The sequence below is a fragment of the Paramormyrops kingsleyae genome, chromosome 12 (assembly GCF_048594095.1).
Source record: "Paramormyrops kingsleyae isolate MSU_618 chromosome 12, PKINGS_0.4, whole genome shotgun sequence".
NCBI lineage: Eukaryota > Metazoa > Chordata > Actinopteri > Osteoglossiformes > Mormyridae > Paramormyrops > Paramormyrops kingsleyae.
Window position 1 is genome coordinate 12,743,374 of NC_132808.1, and position 26,214 is coordinate 12,769,587.

The 26,214-nt window shown below is 50.5% G+C and overlaps 1 protein-coding gene across 12 annotated transcripts in view; it reads right to left on the reverse strand.

Annotated features, from left to right (window-relative positions):
* Positions 1–26,214, reverse strand: part of camk2d1 (calcium/calmodulin-dependent protein kinase (CaM kinase) II delta 1) — a 50,206-nt gene that overhangs the window by 8,462 nt on the left and 15,530 nt on the right. For 3 of the 12 annotated variants that reach the window (XM_023825381.2, XM_023825389.2, XM_023825385.2), the window contains exons 3-13: positions 18,174–18,233; positions 15,764–15,818; positions 12,213–12,278; positions 9,900–9,972; positions 6,913–7,015; positions 6,702–6,785; positions 6,428–6,522; positions 4,510–4,632; positions 4,332–4,415; positions 4,115–4,157; positions 1,181–1,221 (exon numbers count right to left, since the gene is read on the reverse strand). In XM_023825381.2, the coding sequence (XP_023681149.1) occupies positions 1,181–1,221; positions 4,115–4,157; positions 4,332–4,415; positions 4,510–4,632; positions 6,428–6,522; positions 6,702–6,785; positions 6,913–7,015; positions 9,900–9,972; positions 12,213–12,278; positions 15,764–15,818; positions 18,174–18,233 (827 nt within the window). Of the gene's footprint in view, positions 1–1,180; positions 1,222–4,114; positions 4,158–4,331; positions 4,416–4,509; positions 4,633–6,427; positions 6,523–6,701; positions 6,786–6,912; positions 7,016–9,099; positions 9,173–9,899; positions 9,973–12,212; positions 12,279–15,763; positions 15,819–18,173; positions 18,234–26,214 lie in introns of all 12 variants that reach the window. The other 9 variants (XM_023825380.2, XM_023825388.2, XM_023825384.2 and 6 more) reach the window with 3 other exon arrangements.

Consider the following 26,214-nt stretch of genomic DNA (forward strand, 5'->3'; position numbering starts at 1 on the left):
ACGACCGAGGCCACGGCACCCCGAGGCACCAGTCTAAGGCTGGGGGGACCTGCAGAGGGACGCCTCAGCCTCATCCCAACAGTCCAGCATGAGGGTCGATCCGGACAGGCCCCGCTGTTGGCGAGGGAGAGCAGGGCAGCCTGGCGTGCCCCACTTCAGACAGAAGTCACAGCATACCTCACACCACTCACCCCAAAGAGTAAAACCCAACCACACAGAGCCAGTGGTTTTGGGAGCGACTCCTCTGAGAAGCCGCCCTCCTCCTCTTCAGGATTTATGTGGCAGTGATACCGTGCCTTTAAAAAAGCTTGTTCCTTCTAACCTGATTAGCTGGTTGTGCCCCAGGACGCGTGTCCCCAGGGGCTGCGTCCCATAGGGAACTTCAAAAATTACCTTCCCAATTAATCAGACCTAATTCACAGCCTACGCACAATGGAACACGTTGTGTGTGCAAAGGCGTGCTTGCAACTCGAGCCAGAGTCTGGACAGCACCGTCTGCAGGGGCCAGGATGCAGTCGTGGATATGGATCGGTACTGGGAGGGACTGAGTGGGACACCTTGCCACAGAGGGTGACACTGGTATGAGCAAAGAGCAGCAAAGAAATCGTGACAGGGGCACCAGCAACGAGGACGGCAAAAATTACTGGGAAAATAGCTTAAGCCGTAAAAGCTGAGGGGTCTCTTACAGATTTGAGAAGATACCAACAGATTTTGATGAGCATCCTTCCTGAAACCTTCCATGTGGGGACTGTAACCCAGCGACAGTAAATAAACAGTAACAAAGGTGAATATTCTGGAAGGGCAACAGGAAAGGAAACCCAGGCCGTCAGTGGCTGCGTGACTGAATCGATCTGCTTGGTTTTGAGAAACTGGGCCACATCCTTGGCGGGGGGTGCTGTTCCATTAAATACTGCTCTGTGCAGTGATTAGGGCTGGCGAGCAGGACAGGGGGGAGGGGTGTTTAATAAAGGCATGTGCACACCTTTACCGGGGAGGGCAGGATGCCAAGGCCCCCAGTGCGGCTAATCACCCCCACCTTTATATTGCCGGCCACGACACAAGAGGGAGGGAGCGAAGCACAGGTGTGGGCAGCCTGTGCCCGGAGTTGCACTGACGTCAGCGCGCAGGCAGGGGGCCCCAGAGGTGTGTGTACGTGTGTGTGTAGCTACGGGAGACCCACCTTCACACCGTCCGGCTTCTTGTTCAGCAGACTCTTGGCTGCTGTGGGGAGAGAGCAGGGGGAGAGGCGGTCAGGTGACGCCCAGGGACCACAAGGTAGTCTGACACTAACGGATGCTACCAAGTTGCCAAGCAGATGCAGGGATGAGATACGTATGCAAAAGGGCAGCAGTGAATGGTCACCCGTGACTGTGAAGAAAGCTGGTATTGGACACACAAGCTAAGGGCAGCAGTGATTGGTCACCCGTGGCAGTGAAGAAAGCTGGTATTGGACACACAAGCTAAGGGCAGCAGTGATTGGTCACCCGTGGCAGTGAAGGAAGCTGGTATTGGACACACAAGCTAAGGGCAGCAGTGATTGGTCACCCGTGGCAGTGAAGGAAGCTGGTATTGGACACACAAGCTAAGGGCAGCAGTGATTGGTCACCCGTGGCAGTGAAGGAAGCTGGTATTGGACACACAAGCTAAGGGCAGCAGTGATTGGTCACACATGGCAGTAAGGGAAGCTACGATTGGACAGACGAGCTAAGGGCAGCACCAACTGGTCACACGCAGCAGTGATAAAGTGCCACAGCCACCCAGAACAAAACTTAGGGAGCAAAAGGCTGTGAGGGATCAGGAGCAGAGGTGAGCACTGAGTGGTGCCTCCACCCCCCCAAACACCCTGAGCTGTTCACACAAGCAACACAGAGAAGATGAGGCAGTAAGCTTACCTCAAGTGTAAGATGTCCCAAACAAGGGCAAGAGAAAGAGAGAAAAGATACATATAAATAACACTTTGCCATCATACTTCAAACAGAACTGAGGCCTGACAGCAGTGGATTATGGGTACCAGATGATGATTTATGCAACACAGCAAAATGACTGATTATAACCCCTTTACAGGGGGAAGGCAGTACGTTCCCTTATAGCTGAAAGAATAACAGAATGGGAAATGGCAAAAGCCGTAGGAGGTAGAGATACGAGAGCTCTTTAGGCAGGGCTCATCTTAATGACTGCAATTTCATGGAGTAAGAAACGTGAAACATAACAGGGGCTTTTCATTATGCTTCCAAGAACAGAATGAGGAGGAGATGAGGAAAGGGAGGAAAGGAGAGGTGAGAGTACAGAAATGAGGTTTAGTAATCTTACAATAAAGGGCTTAATGCTCAGCTGTTATGTTAATCCAGCTCTATGAATGGTAATTTAAAACTTGGTAGCATTTATTTGTATGCACGTGTAAAATCACAGGGAGGGTAGGAGAGAAATGATGTAGTAAGGGATGGAGCAAAAGAAGGAAGAGGGGAGGAGGTGATGAGGGGAGAATGGAGGAAGAGAGATGGCATGTAAGTAATGAGGGAGAGGAAGAGGCGGGAGGATGGAAAAAAGGAGTGGAAAAAGGGGGAGGACAAGGAGATTGAGCAAAAGGAGGGAGGAGAGGAGGCAAGTGATGAGCAAAAGGAGGGAGAAAGGAGGAATGTAGAGAAAGGAGTGAGAAGGAGGTGAGTGAAGCAAAAGGAGGGAGAGGAGATGAGGGATGCAGAGAAGAGGAGGGAGAGTACAGAAGGCGGTAAGGGACAAAGCAAATGGAGGGAGAGGAGAGAAGGTAGTGAGTGGAGAAAGAAAGGGAGGGATGGAGCAAAAGGAGGAAGGAGAAGGGACAGCAAAAAGGAGTGAGGGGAGAAGGTGATGAGAAAAAGGATGGGAGAGGGCAGAAGGAAATGGTGAGGGATGGAGCAAAAAAGGAATGGAGAAGGGAGGAGGAAGATAAGGTGATGACAAAGGTGGAGGAGGGAAGGAGGTGAGTGATAAGTGAAAGTAGGGAGAGGTGAGGAAGTGAAAGGAGGGAGAGGAGGTGGTGAGGGATGGAGCGAAAGGAAGGAGGAGGGAGGAAGGGAGGGACAGAGCGAAAGGAGGGATAGGAGAGGTGTCTGATTACTGATTTTGGCAAATTTTCTGCCTTGTTCCCAGAGGTTATGATAAACCAGGAACAATTAGAAAAATGCAGCAAAATGGTAGATATGCTAATTTGGTCTGTCCGCTCCTGTCTCAAAATGAAAACGCAGGTTAACATGCTCTGACACTGAACATTTGTTTCAATAACATTTGTGAGAAAAGGAGGAGTGATATCAGAATCATGTGATGTCAGGAGGAGGAGCCTGATTGGCCACATCGCCATTTCTTGGTTATCTGGTGATGAAAGCTGAGCCTAAGGCAGAGCAGCCCCACCTCGCTGCATAAATGTCACTGTGCACGCAGTGCGTCGCGTTAAGTCTGCTGCAGCGAGGAAGGACGTGCTGAAAGACGGCCACCTGAATGTTGCCGTGGCGAGTGTGGGAATGCAATGCACATGCATACAGTCACGAACATGCATGCACACACACAACCCCCAGGTAAGCTGAATGCAGAGATGAAGGTGGCTGCATTTAAATGAAAATCACATTTGGAGTCATTATGCAGCAGGGCTGGACCTGAAAGGCTCCACAAATCATAGGGCTAAAAATAGCCATCCATCCTTCAACATGACGCTGTTCCAAGAACGACTCGCTGTCTTCAAACAAGCGCATAATGCGCTCATGAATTATACATCAGTTCACCCCAAACATCAGATCGCAAACAAGACATTTTAAAAATACAGCCGCCCCCCACAGCCCGCACCCCAGCATGCAGGGAAACACTCTTGTTCTCCCTTAGATGGCTGCCCACCATTGTCGTGGTTAGCAAAGAAAGCACCAGTTCTTCTTGCCAGGTTAAGCATTACCAGCTGAGGTCAGGTGGGCTGGCCATTAAACTCTCCGTTCCCCTATCCTCAAGGCTTCTCTTGCGCCTATCTGATCCGCGACCATGTGAGGCCTGCGGTTGCGTCGAGGGCGAGGAGTTTGATTCCGCGAGACTGACGGGCCCATCTGGAAGCGAGGCTACCCTGTCTGGGGAAAGAGAGCAGCTTGAGACCCACCTGAGAAGTTCCGCGTGGCGAGCATGGTGGTCAGGATGGCACCCTGGGGAGAGAGAGAGCAGGAAATCAGGCGCGACTCAGCTCTGAAGTCCAGCCGGAAGTGAGGCATTAAATGCCGGACACCCCCACCTACCAGGGGTAATGATTATTTCGCAGAGTTGAGTGGTGATGATGGGGGAGGGGGGTTGGCTAAAAGTCTCTGCTCCCATCGACCTACCTTAAGTTTCCTCCTGGCGTTGAACTTCTTCAGACACTCCACAGTCTCCTGCCTGTGCATCATGGAGGCCACAGTGGAGCGTTGCTGGAGAAGCAGAGGGGGAGATGGGGGTTACAAACTGCAGACTAGCGTGGAGAGGTGGAGAGGCCACGCACAGCAAAGCCTTATGGGTACGTACGCAGATCCAGGGGTGCTTCAGGGCCTCGCTGGCTGTGATGCGCTTAACTGGGTTGATGGTCAGCATCTTGTTGATCAAGTCCTTGGCCTCTGGGGTCACGGTGTCCCACTCAGGGGACGGGAACTGCAAAGAAAAAACAGGTCGTCACCCACCGACTACAGACGCCCAGTCTCACCTCGGTCCTTTACGGCCTCAACTGTAACTCGCTAAACCACGATCTGACCGACCACCTTCCCAGAATGAGGCAAAAACCAGTTGGTAAGCCGATGAGCACAGACTAATCCATGCCATAATGTTCACAAATGGTCTTCTGCCACTGGAGGGAGCTGTGGAGCAGGATCCGCTGCTCATTTGAGTCAAGTTAAGCCAGGGCCAAACATCTGTGTCCTCCCACCCCCTGGCCATATCCCCCTCCCCTGAGAGAGGCTGTCAGCACAGAGAATCTGCCATGGACGGGGATTGCACAGTAACAGGAGGGGAATCTCAGTGCGCTTCACATACGATAAAATTTGTAACATACAGCGTACCGCACACCAGGAGAAAACAGTGGAAAACTTCTATAAACACACATCTAGAAAATAAACCATCGAACCATGAAGGACATACAGAATGATTCACCTCCGAACAGGGGAACATGCATTTTAAAGAGACATTTACCCCAAATAAAGTTCACAATGTTTAATTATCACCATTCTTTCTCCCCCTCATATCTCTCTCCATATCCAAAGCAAACAGAACAAAGCAAAATAAATGAGGCTGGATTTCAGCAAGGTTTTTATAACAAATTTTTTTTTGTTTTTTTTTTGGGGGGGGGGGGGGGTTCCATCACCACAGCGACTGGATGAGTCATCTCAGGAGCAGATAAGTGTGCTTCCTTCAACTAGCGCAGGGCTGAGCCTGTGCGCCTGCACGTCAGGGAGGAGACAGCGCCCTCCACAGGAAAATGGCAGCGCAGCAGCATGACAGAACAAGCGGCTGCAGGGAGGTGCCGCAATGCATTCTGGGTTCTTTCCCCAGGTCAATGCACAGGTATAATGTTTGATTAATACACTTCACCCACTAATTAACTGCCTGCCTAATTGAGTTTATCAACCAGAAAGTACTTCCTCAGATACTAATTCGTCCCCTTGGTAATGAGACCCACAAGGACGGTTTAATTAAATCATCCACATCTGCAATACTATTCATTAATAAAATTTAAACATTTTTTATGTTAAACACTTTTTAAATAACGAGCATTATCTCCCATTTTGGAGGTTTGGTCAGCAATATCAACCCATCAAGTGTTGGAGCCCAGCGGCTTATTTGCGTCATAAGGGGACTGACCCAGGATCAGGTGGCCAGCTGTGAGGCACATCTGTCAAGAGCCACCAAGCCCCCATACAGCAAGGGGGGGGGGGGGGGGCACGTAGGGGGGACTGTGAGAGATGTCCGGAGTCACTGTGTGACCAAGGAAAGGTGGACAGTGGCACACGAGGGGGGGACATCCAGAGCAAGGAGTAACCAGAGAAGGGGGGCAAGCAAGGGGGGCTGTGAGGGACATAAAGCAGGATTCCGCAGTGAGCCAGGGGAAGACATACGAGGGGAGGGAAAGGCAAATTATCAGGAGTATGTGAAGGTGAAGGAACACGGCTGAAGATGGGGAGCGGGAAGGAGTCATTATGGGAAGCTAATAACAGCTGAGGCAGAAACGGCAGTGTCACTAAACATGGAGGGGGCACCTCCAGTCTGACAGACCCCCTGCCAAATGGGACTCTGTACAGGACAAGGGGAGCACAGCACCAAAAGGCTTAAAACAATCACATGCAGTCACAGGGCCCCTCTGAGGATGAAGGCTCCCTGGCAGTGGATCCATGTAACTATGGCCAACTCCCATCAACACTGACTACTCCAGCCTCCGTGGGGGGGGGGCACTCACATCGTAGGCTCCAGCCTTGATCTGCTGGTAGAGCCTGTGCTGGTCCTCGTCCCAGAAGGGTGGGTAGCCCACCAATAGGATGTAGAGAATCACACCTGGGGAGATAAAAGAGGCCGATGGAGAGTGGGGCGGCAGGCGGTAACCATGTCAACGGCAGGGGGATTTACCCGCGGTAGCAACCTAGATGTACGGGAAGCCAAGATATGTATTTGGGACAAGCGATATCGGAGCAGAGCACGGTGTCAGGCACGGAAGCGGGCAGGCTGGTGCTTACCGCAGGCCCACATGTCCACAGGCTTCCCATAAGGGTCCTTCCTCAGGACCTCGGGAGACAGGTAACCCGGGGTGCCAGCAAAACCTGCAAGGGAGCGAGTAATCACTGGGACTGAATCTCACACACACACACACACACACACACACAGACACACACACACACACACACACACACACACACACACTTCAGAAGTGTAGATGTCGATACTCACCAAACCAAGCCTGCTGATCCCCCTGGACCTCGATGGCCAGGCCAAAGTCGGCCAGCTTCACCGCTGCCCCCTTCAGTTTGCTGGCTAAAAGCAAATTCTCCGGCTTCGATTCAAAGACAAAAAGAGTTTGGGACAGTGTCAGCGTTCCTCGTCCATAGAGCGCGGCCCTGGAGCCCCGCGTCACATCCAGGGGATGTGCGACTCGCTCCCGGCGAGGGTGTGAGGTCAGGTTTCAGGGGGAGGTCGAGGACATGCGCCATCGGGTGCAGGCACATGCTGGCAGCCGGCCCCGCCCACCTTCCGTGGCTAAAGCTTATGCGTGTTAGTACTTTAAGAATCATTTAGCATTTGGGAGGAACAGATTGTTCCGTGATAAGATTGCATTCTGCTGTGGCTCTAAGGGCATCCAATTAAACGAGCTGTCAGATGGCAGTTTTCTGAATGATTGGTTCAGAGCCCTGTCAGTCACGGTGGGAGGAGTCCAATTATGCATGCTCAATCAAGCTAGAGGAACAAAAAAAAAAAAAAAAAGAGGCATGTTAAAATGAATAATGTATTTGCTGACATTTCAAAAGCAGTTTCTTTTAGGCCTTTCCATGCATAACTACATGAACCAAGGTCCACTTTGCTTATTTACCATTAAATATTTCCCAGGAAATGTGCAGACCATCACGCTTAATAGCTTAAAAAGCATTTTTTACAAATAGTAACCGCTTTACTTATGCGACAAATACATGTATCCATCACTTTAACAGTGGGAAAAGGACCAAAACAAAAAGTAGAAAATGGAATGAATTTCTCATATGGTAACAAAATACCCAACGTGGTGTCCTTAAGTTATCTGCTCTCGGTGCTGCCCCCGCCTCTGACAGGGTGCCCCCCAGGGCGGGGCTGGACACTGGATACCTCTCGGGAAGCTCTGCACAGGACACCCACCACCCCGAACAGCCAACTAACTCGGGAAAAATTCACAACAGAGACGCTTTTCATAAACTGAGAAAATTCCCCGAAGGAGGGCTCACAGCGGCCCGAACAGGCCAGTCACGGTTACGAAAAGCCACTTTCTGAAGAGCAAATCTCACTGGTGGGAGGCCGGTTTCCGGGAGCCCACCTCGGACCCCCCTGGGCGGCGTGTTAATCCATCACACTGCTGCAGTGACTCACAAACTGCCGCAATTACCCCCAGCGCAATATGCATCTTTTTTTTTTTTTTTAACCAGAGTGACTCAGGCGGTGTGTGAGGTGTGACTGGGGCGCCCATCAGCGTCTGCTCGCGCTGGGACGTGGCGGCCGCCCCCACAACCCGCCGCCCCCACAACCCGCCCCACGCCACAGAGCGACTCAAACCGGCAACACCCGCTGGGACGGGGAGCACTGCCAAAACAAAGAGCTGCTCTGGCTCCCGGCGGCCTGGCTCAGGCCCAGAGCGGCACGCCCTGGAGACAAGGGGCAAACAGCGCCCCCTGTCCACTGAACAGAGCACAGCACCATGCCCTGGCAGACCAGCATTACATCCTTGGTTTGATCACTAAACTAACACTCCATGCACACGGAGAGCATTAGGGCTTGATGTGTAGAGGTGGCATCATCAGCACACCTGGAGACCCTGCCAGAAATACTCCACCCCCCCTTTTTAAAAATCTGCTCTTTTTGGCAAGGGTTTGCTTTCTCTTTGCAAGTCGCCATGACAACAGAGGGATCCCCACCCAACAGAGCGCAGGTACAGATGCAAAGCGCCTGCCTGTTGCTCGCTGCTACTGGGCCGGCCTCATTTGGATGGCAAATGCGGGAGCAGGGCTGCGGGAACAGGGCTGCGAGGGCACTATGCGGGGCTGCGCGGGGCTGCGTGGGTGCTGCCGGCAGAGTGCCACGTTGGCAGAAGCCGGCTCGCATTACATCAGCGTGTGGAGGCGTGACGGTGCGTCCGGCCGGCCGGCCATCTGACCACGAATCCCGGGCGTCTGCTCAGCACTCTGCTGGGCCTCCTCCCAAGTGCAGATACACAGCGCTCAGGCTCAGGCTCGTGCTCGTGCTCCGAGCCATACATCCAGGCTCGTGCTAAACCCAACAGGCTATCAGTGCCCTAACAGCCAGGGTCCAGCGAGAACGGAGCCCAGCATAAGCAGCCCCATACCCCACAAATACAGAGCGGCAGAGGTTCTACTGCGGTTCCTGTGTGGTTCTTACCTTCAGGTCCCGGTGGACCACGCCCATCTGGTGACAGTGGAGCACGGCCTCAAGGATCTGCTGAATGCAATGACTGCATGCAAACACCAGGGGGCGCGTGTTAGTGACAAGCTCACACTCACTCTGTGCATCCTCATTGAGACCGGGGGGTGCTGCAGGGGGCACTATGCCGATGGCAGGTGACCTGGTGGCCCATTTGGTTGGGGGGGGGGGGGGTTGCTAGTTGGGAATACCATCTTCCCTTGCTCTCCAGTAGAAGTCTCCATATTAGTGAGCTTTCTGCTGGTTTAGCACCAAACCTCGGCTTATAGAGCTGCACTGATAACTGCTGACTGGTTAATTGGGGGGGGGGGGGGGGCATCCTGTCCGATCACACTAAAGCTGTATAGGGTGTGCCAGTTACCATGCCAATACCAGCACCCGCCCCCGGTCTCAAAACAGAAGTGGTGTTCAGTCCAGGAGCGGCAGCGAGCTCGGCCCGTGGGGGTAGGCGGTGGGGGAGCTGGGCGAGGAAGGCAGCTCCAGGGGGTGTTACATGTTCTAAGCCCCTCCTCTGCCTCAAAACCGCCTCCCACCCACGGCACCCGAAACCCCACCCCTGGAGACCGCTCTCGCATCAGGCGGACCGGCTGGATGTCACATGCATGTCACCTGGGCTACAAAGAGGGAGGGAGAGGTGAAGACACTCCCCCCACCCTCTCTGGGGCAAACCGCTGAGCCCCTGGCTGAGTGGGGTGGTGCGGGGGGGTGGGGTGGGGTAGGTGAGTGGGTGTTAATCAGATCTATGCATGTATACTGACCTTCAGGTCCCTGTGTACTATGCCATTTAGGTGACAATGATTAACACTTTCTAGTATCTGCTGAATACAGTGACTGGAAGAGACAGAGCGAGAGGCAGGGGAGAGAACAATTCAGAGGTACAGCAGAAACAAACGAATGTACGGGCGGGCGGAAAAACAAACAAAAAACACACACAAGATCCAGATTCAACAGCAGCTGGAATACAGTGAGTGGGAGAGACAGAGCGAAGCAGGGGAGGGAGAGAGAGAGAGAACAATTCAGGTACAGCAAAGATGGAGAAATATACACAAAACACAGGTGCCAAATTCATCCAGGGAGCCTCAAACAGAGCTTTAACAGGGCAGACGATTCCATTCAGTAACAGCAGACTGGTGGAAAAAACAAGGATGGGTATCGCTACGGTTATCCTGCAGAGATCATACGGCAGAGGAGGTGCATCCTAACGACAGGCTGCGGCCGGCTGAGGGCCACCTGCCACTCCGCCCCTATTTCATGCTGCTGCACCAACACGCCGCACCTGGACGGCCGTCATCATGAGAGCACAGAACCACATGGGCGCTTGCCAGTTACAGTGTACCCCGTCGGCCTGCCTGGATCTGCAGGGCACGGATACGCTACACACAGTGGTCACTGGCTACTCCGTCACATCAGCGGGGGCAGAGACGACTGACCCGGTCAAGCACTGCCCCGTACTGGCAGCACAGCCGGGCTCCTGTGAGTGGTGTCCCAATTACAGCATCCAGGGTCTGCGAGTGCCCCCGAAAGCAGACAGGAGAACAAGGAATACCTAAAGCAAAGATGCTAGCGGATTCACTTAAATCTGACAAAGGTAAACTTAAAAAATATCTGCACCTTCATAATGGCTTCATTATGCATCCATAAAACATTTATAAGCAGCATGTGATCATCCTAACATACCTTAACAGATTTATTGTACATCAATAGTAAAACATATAATGCTTATTAATGTATATAAAGTTACGATACTCACATGCTGCTTATAAAAGTTGTATGAATGCATAATTAACTACACCTTCATAATGTATTCATATAAAGTGTTACCAAATATTCTATAGGGTAACACTTTACATTAACTGCACCTTCATAATGTTTTTACATTGCATTCATAAAACGTTAAGTACCCCTTCATAATGTATTCATTAAGTATTCATAAAACATTCATAAACATCGTTTATGCATACCTTACCAACCTAACATCCCTTAACAGCTTTAAATATACATTAATAACAAACATTACATGATTATATAATTATGTTTGTTATTATTATTATATAATGTTTTTTATTAATGTATATTATAGCTGTTAAGGGATGTTAGGATGTTAAGGTGTACTTGCATGCTGCTTATGAATGTTCTATGAATGCATTATGAAGGTGCACTTAATGTAAAGCGTTACATTTATAGAAACTGATTTAGGAATTAAAGACTGCAAGAGTGAGGTGGGAAAGTTACTCTACAGTTATAAGTATGTAAGATTAGCTGCTTTGAAACAAGAGGAGGACGTGTAAATAATGGTTTTACGGCAAGCATTAGGTGATCTGTCCAAGGGACACTTACTGCATATTGTAAAAGTAAACCTCTGCTCTGGGTCTTATATGTCAGAGAGAAGCTGGAGGGAGCTATTTTTAGCAGCTCAGACATTACTCTGGGTTCCACAAACAAAAGCCAACCGCAGTCACGATACCTTCCGAATACCCATCACTGTTACAACAGAAGCCAAAAAGGTACAGTTCAAAATGTACGGCTCCAAAAACATTAAACGCAGAAAGCAACAAGCAGGGTGACAGACATTAGTAACCATCTGAAGATCAGAAAGCAGAGAACAGAGAGCAGATTAAAAGCGTTCCAGAAAGTCACGTGCGTCAGACTTGCGGATGAACATTCAATGAGCTCTCAACAAACAAGATAATATATTACACAGAATATTACAGATGTGGCCCATCTGTGAGAAGCTGGCTGGAATTTAACACTGCTACCTGTGCCCTAACCTAGTGCTGCGTGAGTCATAGGTTTATCCTCTGTACCCCTCGATATTGTAACTGTTCACACGCATCACCAAGCTTGTGGAGATACTGAGCTTCTGCTAGGCTGGGTGTCTTTCTAGCATTGGGGCTAAAGGAACACCTGGAAAGTCTACAGAAACATTTAGGGGCAAGTACTGCGGTCTCGGGGGGGAGCAGGCCACAGCCAGCACACCTCCATGGACTTTGTTAGGGGCTGAAATTAGCATATCCAAAACACAGAAGGACGCTGCAGGGGAAACTGCGGGCCCAAAGCAGAGTGGTACCGACCTGGCGTCTGCTTCGCTGTAGTACTCCCGGGCCACAATGTCCTCGAACAGCTCCCCTCCAGTGACCCTGGGACAGGAGACGGAAGGAGCACATTTACCCTGGGCCACAAACATCAAAAACTACATAGAATGCCACTGAAGCTCTTCAGGAGAGGGACAACTGGCACTCATACTTCATTGACTCGATGACACATGGCTGGAAACGATCTGGCTAAGTACAACAGTTATGCTGGTAACCCATGACTCAAAACTTACACAATACAAACATCAGCTGGGGAAACACATTTGACAACCAAGAAAAACAAGCCCAGGAGAAGGTTTATGTCCAACTACCAGGAGCCCTTGAAGGCCACAGCATTCCCCTCCAGCACATCCAGAGACATGGCTGTTACCATGGCCTACAGCAACCCTTATTATTCTTGGAGAGACCCAGGAATGGAAAGGAAAAGAAAAAAAAAAGTCTAGTTATTTTAGTCCAGGCTTAAGTGCTGCCATTAGCTAACAGTTAGCCTCTGTTGATAGCACTACAATCGAGCATCTGTGGGGGATAACAGCCCTCTCCTCAGGGCCGCTGCAGACTGAGTCAGTGCTACCTGGCCAGTACTCTGGGTTTCTGCAAACAAACATTGCCATTTAAGTGGCCAACTCTGCAGTGACTCACTCAGCCTACCTGTTCTGACAGCACATCCATCTATACCTCATAAGCAGCATATTTATAGAAGGATGTCGTCCTACCTAATGAATGACAGAGGGCCTGGCAGCTATTTTAGCTGGAGTTCCACATGACTCAGTCCTCGGTCCAGTTATTATGCATTCACCCGCAAGATAGGGAACACATGACATTATCCCATCTACTAAAGCACAGAGCTGTACAACTCAGGCCAGCGCAGCCATTCCCAGACACAGATTTCAGCTCCAATATTCCAACTGAATATACTGAATTGAGCAACATGTTAAGCTACAGAGCCACAAGATAAAAACAGGCTATTTTTATCTGCTGATCACAGGGGAAAGCTTGATTTACAGACCGGCTTTGCCCATTTTCTCTATCAGAATTATTCCTGGTGGCTTTATGTGGGTGAATGAAGCAAAAGCTTCCCGATTTGCCTTGGGGGGGGTTGAAGACAGCATGATATTAAAGGCTGTGATTAAAATAAATTGGACCTGATGTCTATTCCAACAGCAAAGCAAGAGACACGCTGGAATTAAGCCCTGTGCTCAGGGAGGTGAAAGGGAGACACTGAGGCAGATTCTTTTTTAAGCAATATCGATCTCTGCATGGCATAGCAGCCGAAAGTCTTCCCAAAACTGCAGTCACACTATCGGCTGAGGCTGCCAGCCAGAACCCCAAAGGAAACCACATACCGACAGATAATTTTGGAAGAAGCAGAGAGTGAGTGCAAAACTAGAGAGCTTTGTTTAATGTAACCTGAAATGTCATTGTATGGTTACTAATGAAACACTCCTTAGTCACTGGCAGCATTCCCATTACCAGAGTGACAGTGATGGGGGCCAATGAGGAGAGACCAGCACACGATCAAGGCAAGGAGACGTTTGGGGGAGAGCCAGATAGGGAGACCTAGAATCTGTTACCACCAGAGTACAGCTTAAAATGCTGGGGAAGGGGGCCTGCGGCTTGTTTCAGACCACCAGAAGATGAGGTTGCGGGAGGGGCAGAGACCTGTAGTTTTGCTGTGCACTTTGGAGCCTTCAAACCAGACCAGGTGCATCTCACAGGCTGAATGACATAATCAAAAATGGCAGGCGGCCAGCCATGACCATCATTAAACCTTAATTACAAAGAAACAGAAAAAGACTGATCAGGTTATCAGCACACAAATTCGTTACCAGGTAGAGAAGCCTCGCTTGTTGGCAAACTGACAGATTGCGTACGAGAGGTCGCCAACTACGCACGTGTCATCGAAATGCATTTTAATTTATTCATGGAGCAGGTGGTGAGACTGGAGCGACGGGGAGGAGGGGGGCGGGAGGTTTCCCTGCGACAAGTGGGCATCACATCTGCTGCAGAGCCTAGACAGTCCCACACGGCACACCGCTGCGAATCGGCACATTACCACCTTACCGCAATATCAGGTGCTTCGTTTACTATCACTAAGCCCCTTTTGCTGGCAGAAACAGTCGTGGGACACCTTCAGAGATGAGGATGAGGACTCACTGAAGCTGGCCATCGTTCTTCATCATTCTTCTCCATCACAGGGAGCGGGAGATTGACATCACCCTTTTACTACTACTATTTACATTTATTGGGCAATTCATGTGAAACCATGTTCAAGGATACGGCTGAAGGAGGGCTCCTGGGACTCAAACCAGTGAGTCGCGATCAAACAGCCCGCAAGGGTCTGAACTCAGATGGGTTCATCCTCTAGTTACCAGGCTCTGAATGAAGGAGCAGCTGAATGGCATCAACAAGTATTTCCTGCCAAATGCGTCCAGAAGTCACGGCCCGTCCCGTTTCGCCACTTCCATTGTGTTTCATGCGGGGTTAAACAACCTGCAGCACGGCCAGCTTCCTGTGACCCGGCTCTGGGGGTATTAAATGGACGAGCTACACTAAGCATGGGAAAATGATTAGAGCTGTTTATCCGTGACGTGCCTCCTCACTTCCCACAATTCATGGCCTCCAAGCGCCGGCGGTTGGAGTGCGGCCAGGAGCGTCCCGCAGGCCTTCCCACAGGATGGACACGCTCGGGTTTCACCTTAACACCGGGTTTCACCTTAACGCACAGAGCCAGCAGCCGTCTGACAGCCTCGCCCCAGCTCCAGCCGGGGCCGACTGCCGAGAAGCCCTGCTCACAAACACCACCGTGTTTACTGAGCTCACCCTCATCTCGCCACAGCAGTACTTTGGCATTGCTATGACATTACACAGGGTTACATTATGTAAATTTGTAAAAGTTCTCATGACAGATTACTATATCCATTTATATTTTTACTACAAAAACTATTAAATAAATGATATTATCGAATACCTAACACAAACCAGTGGGTAAAGATGAAAAGGTGCTTGATGAAAAAGATTAGACAATATATTGTATTACATTTTATATGTACAGTAAAATGCTGTTATAGCTGATATTCCATTATCAGCGACTCCATTATAACGGACGAGGTCCGCTGGTCCTGGCATGCGGAAAAAGCATTGGGTATAGCGGACTCGCATATAACGGACAAACAATTTGGTAGGACTGCTTTTAGCTGTAGTTTTGTTTGGCTATAACGGACATGCAGCTCCGCCTGCAAGGCGCTTGGCATGCTGGTGATATCGTGATACGTAGTCGGGATTATTAATAGTCACGCATCTGGTCAGGTAAAGTTGGATTAGTACATGTACAAAATAATGATCTATACCACAAGTGTGTCGTCTGAGGTGTGGCATGAGTAAATGGTGTCCTGTTGTTGTGTTCTGGGCATACAGCAACTCTGGATATAACGGACTGTTTTGCCAGGTCCCTTGAAGTCCATTATAATGGGATTTTACTGTGTGTGTGGGGTGTGTGTGTAGAGAGAGAAAAAAGAAACCCAGATACTTACAAGTCGAAGACTAGATAGTGGAATCCCTCCTCTGATATACTGTCATGGAGTCTCACTGCGGCAAAGGAGAAGGGAGACGGTTAGAGGCGAGGCGGCCGACGGCGGAGGGGGGGATCCTGCTTATAACACTGCCTGACCTCCATTACTGACTGCGGGGGAAGGGCAGTCGGGGGGAGTTACAGTTACATGCACACAGTCTAATAGGATTAAATTAAAAAGAGTAGGAAATGGGCAATGCAGATATGAGTGTGACCTCTTGGACACGGCCATTTCACAAGGAGGGTGTGATTACACGGGGGGGGGATTGACTGACAGGCAGGAAGTCGGGACACCCTGACAGGGCCGTGCTCACAGCTGGCCTTCACGCTCGCCAACCTCGCCTCATACGAGCCGCTAACACCGCGCCTGTTCCCAGATTAACGTCTCACTTTACGCCCATCAAACGGCCACATGAATAATACATATGCAGGACCGCCACCCATGTCCACGGCCGCTGACGGAGGTGCCGGCCCCCACCGACCCGCCTCGGTCTGCCTCGCGCCCGCATCACACATCAGACGCCGTCGACCCGCAGAGCTAATGTTAAACGCGTTTTTAATAAAAGATTCACTGAAGCCGACACTGGATGACAGAGTTCTGTTTTCACGGGATGAGAAGGTGTGACGGGGTAGAGAGTGAATTCCCTCCACAGGATTCCCCCTCCATCTTCAGCAGCACTGTGACAGACAGCTGCTGAAGCTACCATAGCAACCTTAAAGCAGTAGGAACCGGCCCCACCGCAGACACACAAACACGAAGGATAGAATACTTAATTAACGGCGGGCTCAGACTCCCCCAGAAAGAGGCAGGAGGGACACTGTGACCACACTTCCAGAACATACCACAAACATCTGAAACATGTTCGTCTTCTGGAGGAAGTGAAATGTGTTATTTTCATTTTGCTACAGATGAAAACAAGTACCCACACTGACAAAAAGCACACTCCACAGGGGGAGGGGGATTGATGGTCACAGTTCAGTGCATGAAGACAGAGGAGAACTGTATCAGGAGAGCAGCATGGAGGACCCTCTCTGACCCTTGACTTGAGAGGAAGACGATGGATTTTGAGCTTCAGCTCCTGTCCTGGCAGCAGACTCAACAAAGGGCTTCTGAGAGCAACAGAATGGGCCACATTGGGGAGCAGTGCAGAGGGCATCTGCTGGCCTTAGGGGGGCGCAAGAGCACAACAGAGGGGCCGGAAGGCTAAATGGCAAAAGGGACAAGGCAGCCAGGCCTGGCATTGCCAAGCAAAACGCACCAACGCAAATCACACAATCGACCCTTTTCACGAAACAGTGGTAGGCAGCTTTGATCATTTGTGAAACAGAACACAATTTTTTTTAATCAGGACTAGTTAAGAACTACAAAGCAGTAATCAGTCATACACTGGAAAAACTGCAAATAAAGAAAAGTCACTATTTTCCCATGATCAGTGTGGTCTAATCAAGGAAACTGCAGCAAGAAATCAGGTTCGACCAATTGCGTTAATTAGCATCTTTAGAATTTAAATGACTCAATCAAGAGCTTGATCAAGCCTAATTAAGAGCAGCTAGTCAGAAAACCAGCGACGCGGAGGAGCAGGGCTTGGATTCTACTCTGCTCAAGTCCAGCTCAGCCCCAGCCTCCAATCAGGCTCGTTCTGCTGGATATCCATCCAATCAACAGGAGCCCTGGACAAATGGGGGCGGGGCAGGGTGGGCCTGGGGGGGCTCTGCAAATTAGAGGCTGGCTGAAACCTGGTGGCATGCCACGGTAAACGTGTCCGCGGCCTGTGAAATCGCTCAGAGAAAGGTACATGTGTTCATTCATTAATCTGATCCTTCCATGCAGCACCCATATCGGTAACAGTACGCCATGCGTGAAATGGCTTTTAGCGCCGCAGCAGACAGCGAGAACCACGCAACGGATCCCACGATGGGGGCGCGCTGCAAAGGAAGACACGCTGGGACAAGCCACCCACAGCTTAGGTATGCACCTTTGGGTGTCTGTCAGAATGCGCTTGGGAGATAAGGAGCTGTCGTCACGTCATGCCCGGCAGGGGGGGGGAGCAGTCATTTACATTGCAAAGCAGCCCACACCCCCTCAGCCGGGGAGATATCAGAGCTTCTACTGGGCACGTGCAGCTCTGGCTGGGTACCAGGAACACAAGCTCCTTGTCTGGCATCACACCCAGGGCTGAAATAATACTCCATTTAACATCACTTTTCATTATTGCTATAAATATATACTAATCATTATGCTTGGTCCTCCACAACTGTAGGGTGCGCCAACTCAACATCAGCAAAACCAGATTTAGCTGTAGGCCATGGTGGCGCTACACTGGCTTGTTAAGTGGCCTAGGGTGACAGGGACCCGGAGGTACGGGGCTTACCAATGTTGGGGTGTTTGAGGAGGCGGCAGATGCGGGCCTCGCGCTCCAGCTTCTGGTGATCTGCAGGGAGACAGCAGACATGCGACGTGTTAGATGTCATACGACACCCGGAGAAGCCGACTAGCCCGACGTAGGGCCTCAGTGTTCACAGCATTAAAGCGGCATTGTTACTTCATAAGAGCAGTTACCTGATGTTAGCATCTCTTAACCACTTCCATAAAGGTTCTGCTACACCACACCACAAATGTACATCTACCCTCCACCTTCCCCAGTGACAACCGTAGGTGTAGGTGTGGGCGATCACCAAAAAGTCCTGTCACCATCTTTAACACACAATGACAATCCAGTCAATTATGATCCCTTCCCAAATTTGAAATTAACTGTCAAGAATACCCAGACCTGAATGAGCCTAAAATCTTCTGTAAGCACCATTTAAAAACACAAAATTGCATGACAGTTTTCAAAATGGTAAATTAAATCCCGAGTTAAACTTTATTTCAAAGTTGGTGAACGCTTCCTTTACTGTGGTTTAATAGATTTGTGGCATTACCTCCGGAAGTGCAGACCGTGGCCCGACAAATGCAGTTAACTCAGGTCATTCCCAGCTTCCAGTTCTGAGGTAATGGAACACAGCAGTAACTGCTCTGTGAAATATCTGGCTGTGCATGCCCGATTTGTGCCTTATGCATGTGCAACATTATACTTTATGAAATTTTACAAATGTGGCCAATTTGTACCACTTCGTTTCACAACATTTTCACGACCCGAATCCCATTATTTTTCACTGCATCATTTTAGGGACTATTTGCAAGCATTCTCCACCATCCCAGAATGGGATATTAAGCCAGATACTCCAAATTTGGATTCTTTGTGTTCTTGGGCTGTTTGATAAAAGTTCTACACAGCACCTGCACTTGTGTCTGAGTGCATGTTTATGGGTCTCATTAGGTACCTCAGTCACGGTGGGGTGACCATAAATATCCCATGTTCAGTTCAGAGGGAACCAAAGTTATAAGCATACCAAAATACCACATCACTGGGTAGCAGCAATTTCAACTGATGGACATATATGCTAATATTTCAGATATGGGATACATGGGTAATAGTGTTGATCCAAAAACTGTAAATTGACAAATCAGAATGAACACTTCAAATGACAAGCAAACAGATTTTCTTCAGGTCAGCAGAATCATAACCAGGTCTCCATAAACAAAGCAACCCCTCTAGGTTTGCCGTTAATATAGACAATATAATTTGCCATAAAATGGCAGAACGAACAGATCGGGCAGTGTCAAAAAACATAATCCAGTGCAGACATGCGAGGTACAAAATCGGGCAGGTAGTACAGATCAGGTAAATCCGTGGTACATTCACAAACCATGGCATGGCAGGTGAAGTATGATACTGTACCAATCCGGTACAATGTGTGTTTTTACTGAGAGAAAAAAAAAAAAATGGCAAGATGCAACTAGGGGACAGACAGCCTCAAAAAAGCCCAGCCACTCCTCCAGCACCATCAGCTCCAGGCATCTCGCCTGAGGATCCAGGAACACATGATATCCAGACAGGAGTCACACTCGCATGAGTCACTCTCCACTGGACCCTCTGCACCGTAGGGGACACAGACCTGCCGCAGAACTACTGACACTCACTACTCAGTGTCCACTGTATGTAACAGGAGGGGAGTGGGAGACACACAGACACAGACACACACACGCTCCCGGCATGAGGACCGTCCCTAGCAGGACCGTGCCACGTTAGCTAGATGCTGGCAGTGAGCCAAGCTCCAAAGGGCGACGCGTGACGCACCCAGAGCGCATCTGAATATTTCATTTGCCCGGGGCGCATCGCCAGGCCCTCTTATGAGAGCCAGAGGCCGGGAGCCGGGCCCAGAAAGGTCAGGCGAGTGTGGGATGGCATGAATAAACCATGAAGGAAGACACCTGCCCCCCTCCCACCACCCCCCACTATGCGCGTTTGGCAGTGGCCAGGGTTTGTAGAGCTCTGAGGATGGCAGCTTAATTACACACATGGGGGGTGGGGGTGTTTGACCAGGTGTGTTAAGGGAAACTCAGCCCTTCCTGGGCAGGACGCAAAATTAATACCTCGGTCTATGCATGTTAGGGAGGACGAGTAGGTGATCACGTGACTGTATCCAACTTCCCCCCAGGACAAAGCTCCCCCATCTCTCATTCAGACCCACAGATCTAAAGGTTGCTGGTCCTAAAGCTATAGTATTACAGGCGGAGCTCTGTGATAAACACCAATTACCTGAACAGGGTAAAGCTCACCCTGGTCCTGGGGACACTGCAGGCCACCCATGACAGAGGGCTGCTTGGGAGAGCAAACGCATCACAACGCAGCAGAAAATTCAGAGCAGAGCCCTTAATGCCCCTTTAGCTGAAGGCAGGTTAACACCACAGAAATGACACAGAGCTACATTCAGACCAATACAATGCAATCTGGAGCTCAATTACAGAGGGAAGTTTAATAATCAGGGGCCACACATGCCAAAGCCTCCTTTGGGGGATACGGATGATTAATCCCTGATGAATCTCTTGGTCTTTTACATAAATTGCAATAGTGAAACTGAAGAAATTTCAAATACCTCTACTTATGCTCTGGTCACAATTTCTCATTTTATTCCAAAATTCATTTTCTAAATGACAAAATTGAATGATGCCATTTATTCACTCCAACAGCTGAGGCTGGGATAATGAGCCGACAGCCGAGGGCAGCGTCGTGCAGCTCTGACCGGGTACCAAAGAGGACAGAGCCCCGCGATTCTGGGACTGCTGCTAGACGCAGTGTATGGGAAGCTCTTACACCCATTGGATTAAATCTTTTTGGGGGGGGGGGGGGGCATTGTGCTATGCTGTGATGGGAGGACAGTGGTCATCAGAATTTCCATAAACATGTCCCTCATTTCCATGATCTCACAGCATTTACCTCTTCAGCTCCAGTCTCCCTCCCATGTCCGTGTCACGTCAGTACCGAGAATCATGACCTGAGCAGCCAGCTAATATTCCCGCAAGACACCTGTGAATGCCTGCGCCGTTCCCGTGACGCATGCCCGGTGCCCTCCTGACATCAAGCCACCCCCCCCCCAGTGCCCTGCCCCCTCCCCGAAACCAGGAGAAACTTCAGAGCTCCTCCACGCAGGTCTGAGGGCACATCACCATTTCCACCACGCTATGATATTCGAGGAGGACACTGGCGCTGGGTAGGGTTCCCCTAAAGTGGCTGACGCATATGACAGACGCCGGTTACAGCCTGTGTACGCCAGATGCCTCGGAAGCACAGCCTTACCTATCCTCCGAAATGTCATTACTGCACCGCGCCAGGTAACCGACCAGCCGGAAACCACAACCACGCTGACCGCGGCGCAGCAGAGTGGGTCTGCAAGCCAAGGCAGGTACACTGGCGGCTACAGCCTCACAGGCTCAGCGTGAACACGCCGCTCATTTAACTTCCCGATAAGAATGGAGAACAGATTTTTCTGGACCTTTCTGGAAGTTTCCGGTCTTTTCATTTTAGGACTCCAGAGACCTTATGATTTAATATGGCACTGACCCATTTCGACACAGCCCCTAATGAGAAACATAATGCTTTGAGATTTTAAAATGGGGCGGCTATTTTAAATGACATCTTCCCCATGTCAGACTTGAAATGTAGATCAAGTTGTACCTTCATGTTGATTCTGTTTTCAAGTGACTGAAGAAGGAACCCAGCAATTTGTGGTCTACACTGCCACGCTAGTCCTCCATCTTCAGTCTCTTGTGGACATCCATCCATCCATAATAACTACTCAACCGCGGCTGAGGTGATTAGAGCCACAATGGGGACAGTTGCATTTGGGATACGAGTCCCCACTCAGCAGATGGAGCACTTACAGGGAACCCACAAAAACGAGGAGGCCACTGCACAGCCTTACAGCACTCCTGAACCTTTGACCCCATACCACACAGCAAGTTACATACCAAACAATAGTGAAAGTGAAAACCCACCACGAACAATAAGGAAGAGAGTAAAACACTGTAAAGCGAAAGGTGGGGGACAGTGAGCTTTATACATTTGCTTGTGAGCGAGCATGTGTGGGGGTGGTGGGTGTCGTTCACAAGGAGAAGTGCTTGGGACACGGTCAGCAGCTTGGCAGAATCACTTCCCCCCCCCAACGTCTCCAATTTGAAGAAACCAATTACTTCTGAGAACCTCACTGCACACTTAAAAAAAAAAGAAAACCTCATGCAAAGAGCAGGAAGCACCCTCCACTGGATTTAACCACCACCATGAGAAAGTGAGGACCCCATTGCAGTTGCCCAAGCAGGTCACCTAATAAACCTTTAAAGCAGTTTGCAAAGAGAGTTTCTCCCCATAAACACCAAGCCCCCCCCCCCCCTCCCTCGGTCATTTTTGTCTGACTTTCTCTCCCTTCCAGCAAGTGTCAAAGATTCAATCTCAACCCTTGCTGACAGATAACCCAACCAAAGTGCTTTAAAACAAAGTGCAAAAAGGACCCTAAACGGAGAACATCCTGTATTCGCTGGGCCTGCAAGTGTGCTACATTTATGAGGAGACAGACCTTCATCAAGCTAAAGCTTAGGTGTAACTGAACGAGGAACATGTAACAATATGGAGATGAACACCAGGGAGGAGCCGCATTCTGTAACCTGCACTGGAAAAGGCCATCAAAAGAGCAATGAGGACGGCACCCTCCGAGGGGCGCTGAATTGCATGGCAGACCTGGGGTTTTGCATAGAATTTGCAAAAAACAAAACCGACAGTGGGCCTACGGAACCGAGACACGGTGGATGAGCAGCGGCCACCCTGTTAAAGGTCGTCACACAGCCCACGGCCTCGGGCCACACACACACGCACAGTATGCAGGCCTCACAGGTGTGCGAACACCGAGGCAGCCCCCAGCAAACCAGCAGGAGCAGGTCCCCAGGCCTTCAGAGAAGACAAAGCAAGTGAGACATCAAGAAACAGCAATCCCATAAGGCCGAGCGCTCCGGTACTCAGGCCAGCAGAAGTGAATGATGGGAGGGGCACACCTCACAGAAGCAGGCAGGCCTTGATAAAGCAGGCCTCCGAGTTGAGTGCTGGGCTGACAGTGTCCCAGCATCACTGTAACGCCCACTCTGTCACTCTGTGCCAACTGACCGGTATCATGGTGTGAGAGATGGAGAGAGAGACCCAAGATGGGCAGACAGGAAAAGGAGTCAAAAGAAAGGGGACGAGAGAGAGGACCCAAAGGAGCAGTGAGGGAAGAAAGGAACAGAAAGACAAACAAACACTGCCAGTCACACATAGAAGGAAGAAAGAAAGAACTGAAAAGCAACAAAGGAGGAACAGAAAAGGAGAAAGGCAGGAGCCAGAGGATCAAGCCCCTTCAGGGACTCCGCTGACGGCAGCGGGCGGGTTAAATATAGCTGTGCAGGAATAGAGTGGCGTGGGCGTCTGCAAAGCCGGAGGCGCTGAAAATAGGGGCTCGCAGAAATCAGAGCCAGCGAGTGCCGCTGCTGGGGGGGTGGGGGCTTGATGCCAGGAGGGCACCGGGCATGCGTCACAGGAACGCCGCAGGCATTCACAGGTGTGTTACGGGAATATTAGTGGGCTGCTCAGGCCATTTCAGGCCGATAGCGGCGCCTCCTCAGCCCGTGCGGCTCAGCTGGCACGCTCATGGACCCATACCGAGCTCCGCGCCGCACACTTCACACACAGGCGTTTTGGTAGAGCCTTGGCACCCGCGAAAGCCGTTAACACATCTGAGCGCGTGCATCTCATCTCAAATTGACACGTAGAAATACAGAAATATTCAGCGAATGTGCAAACACACTCCAGCTGCCAATGGGGGTTTGCCTAACAGTGGTAGAAGCACGATGCATTAACGGGGATGCCTGGAGAAAAACAGTGCAGAGACACCATGGACACTCCCCACAGGGGTCGCCGACAACCCCAAGGAGCAGACAGGAAGTAAGCTGGGAGAGGACACTAGCACTCAAACAGGAAACTGCTTGTTTACAAAAAAGTTGTGGTCAATCTGAGGCCTGAGGCACTGCGATGCCTCTAAAAGTGCACCCTAACAGCGCGGCCATGGGGTCGGCCTGCATTCAGTTGCAGGGAGCTCGAATTTTCATGCTTTTTCTGAAGGGCACGGGATAAAAAGTCACAGTATGATCTGACATTTGCTTTGCAATTCTATGGCTCAGCGAGGAACACAGTCAGAGACACTGAGCAAATAACTGCGTTTCAGGTATAATACAGGAACAAATGCAGCCCCAGAGAGCGACCAGCGGGGACGAGATTTAGCAGCACTAAGAATAGAGGCAGATCAAACGGGACAAGAAACACCGGGATAAGTGTTACCTGGGGGCAAAGAGGGCTCGGGAAGGAATGAAACCGTCTGCATGACATCAGCATCTCAAACCTCAGGGGAGGCTGCTCCCTGGCTCCTGTACAGCTGCAACGTTTTTAAGGTCACAGGGGAGGTTAAGCTGCCAGGAGGCGGTGGAGGAGCCCAGGAGCTTCTCTATGGTCCAGGACGTATCAGCAGCAGAGCCAGCACGGCACATGGCAGGCCTGCTCGCGTCTGACAGGCACGTTTCGTAGGAAGGACCTTGGCGTTCAGGAAGGACAGACTGTGTAGGTGTCTCGAGGAATCCTGCAGGCAGCAGCGGTGCAGGAAGACGGCCGGACTCAGCATGGGTCCCAGACAGACGCCCCCATCTGCAGGAGAGCGTGTGCAGGCCGAACACCGACCCACATCCACCACAGCGGGGAATTTAACTTTAAAATGGGGAGTTAGTGGCTACAGGGCCACTGATCCCTAACTGATGATAATGAGAACGCAAGGAGAGTCAATAAAATGCCAAAAACACAGCCACAGGAGGCAAACAGGACCAGCACAGAGCCACGATGATGGGGGAGGCGGAGCGTGGATTCCCTGCTGCCGTGGGGATCTCTCCTCGCGGCTGCTCCCTGGCTCAGGGTGTCTGGAGAAGCCAGGCACACAGCCAAGGTACAGACTCCCTAGAGCCTGTCGCTCTCCTGCTCTCCTCCACACACCTTCTGCCCTCATCTCAAAACAGTGCAGAGCACCAAAGCTCACAACGGTCCCTCTGGGGACTCTAAACAAGGACGTCAACACAGAGGTCTGATCCAGCAAAGAGGAGCTGTCCTGGCACTCCTCCTGCTCTCCCTCATCATTCATCACCCCAGAGGGACAGATGTGGATCACGTGCAGCTGGCAGGCATTCATCACCCCAGATTTACAGCCAACCATCAGTGATACAGGGAACAGATTCTAAAATGGCCAAACATGCATGTACCTAGGGTGCGCCCTGGTGCTGCCACCACACATCCTGTAGGAGGCGGGCAGAAGGACCCCCAACACACCACAGCTCACAAGCAACAGACACTCCAGTTCATTACTGGATTTTTAAACTGTACCAGCTACTTTTCAGAAAACCAAGCAGAACTGAATGAGTTCACCGAGACGACAGTCAATTGTCCTGAGTCACAAAGAGTGTTGCAGGGATGGTGATGTTGTAATTCCAACAATTCCAAATTCCAAACCAACCAGACATGGCATTCTGGTTTAAGTTGCTCCAGGCAAGTTTGTGCGTTTGGCAAGCAAGCAGCTAGCTAGATAAGCTGCACTGCTAAGCAAATATGAAGGCAAGCAGTGATTCTCTGGTAGCTGATGAGCTAAACTCAAAGATGGGCAGTAATGTGAAGTCTGTTGTGTGGAACAGGTTTGGATAGGAGATGTCTGACACTTAAGACCTTGTGACTTGCAAAGTTTGCAGAAAGACCATGGCAGTACAATAGTTTTATTCCAACACCTGCAGCACAAACACTCCACACCAACATTGGCGGCGGTGCTTTCGTCATTCACCTGGAATATGCACTGCTGCTTTTAGCTGGAATATGCACTGCTGCTTTTAGCTGGAATATGCACTGCTGCTTTTAGCTGGAGTAAAATCTCCATCAATCCATCTTCTATACCCCAATGCAGGGTCACTCTGGGCCAGCGTCT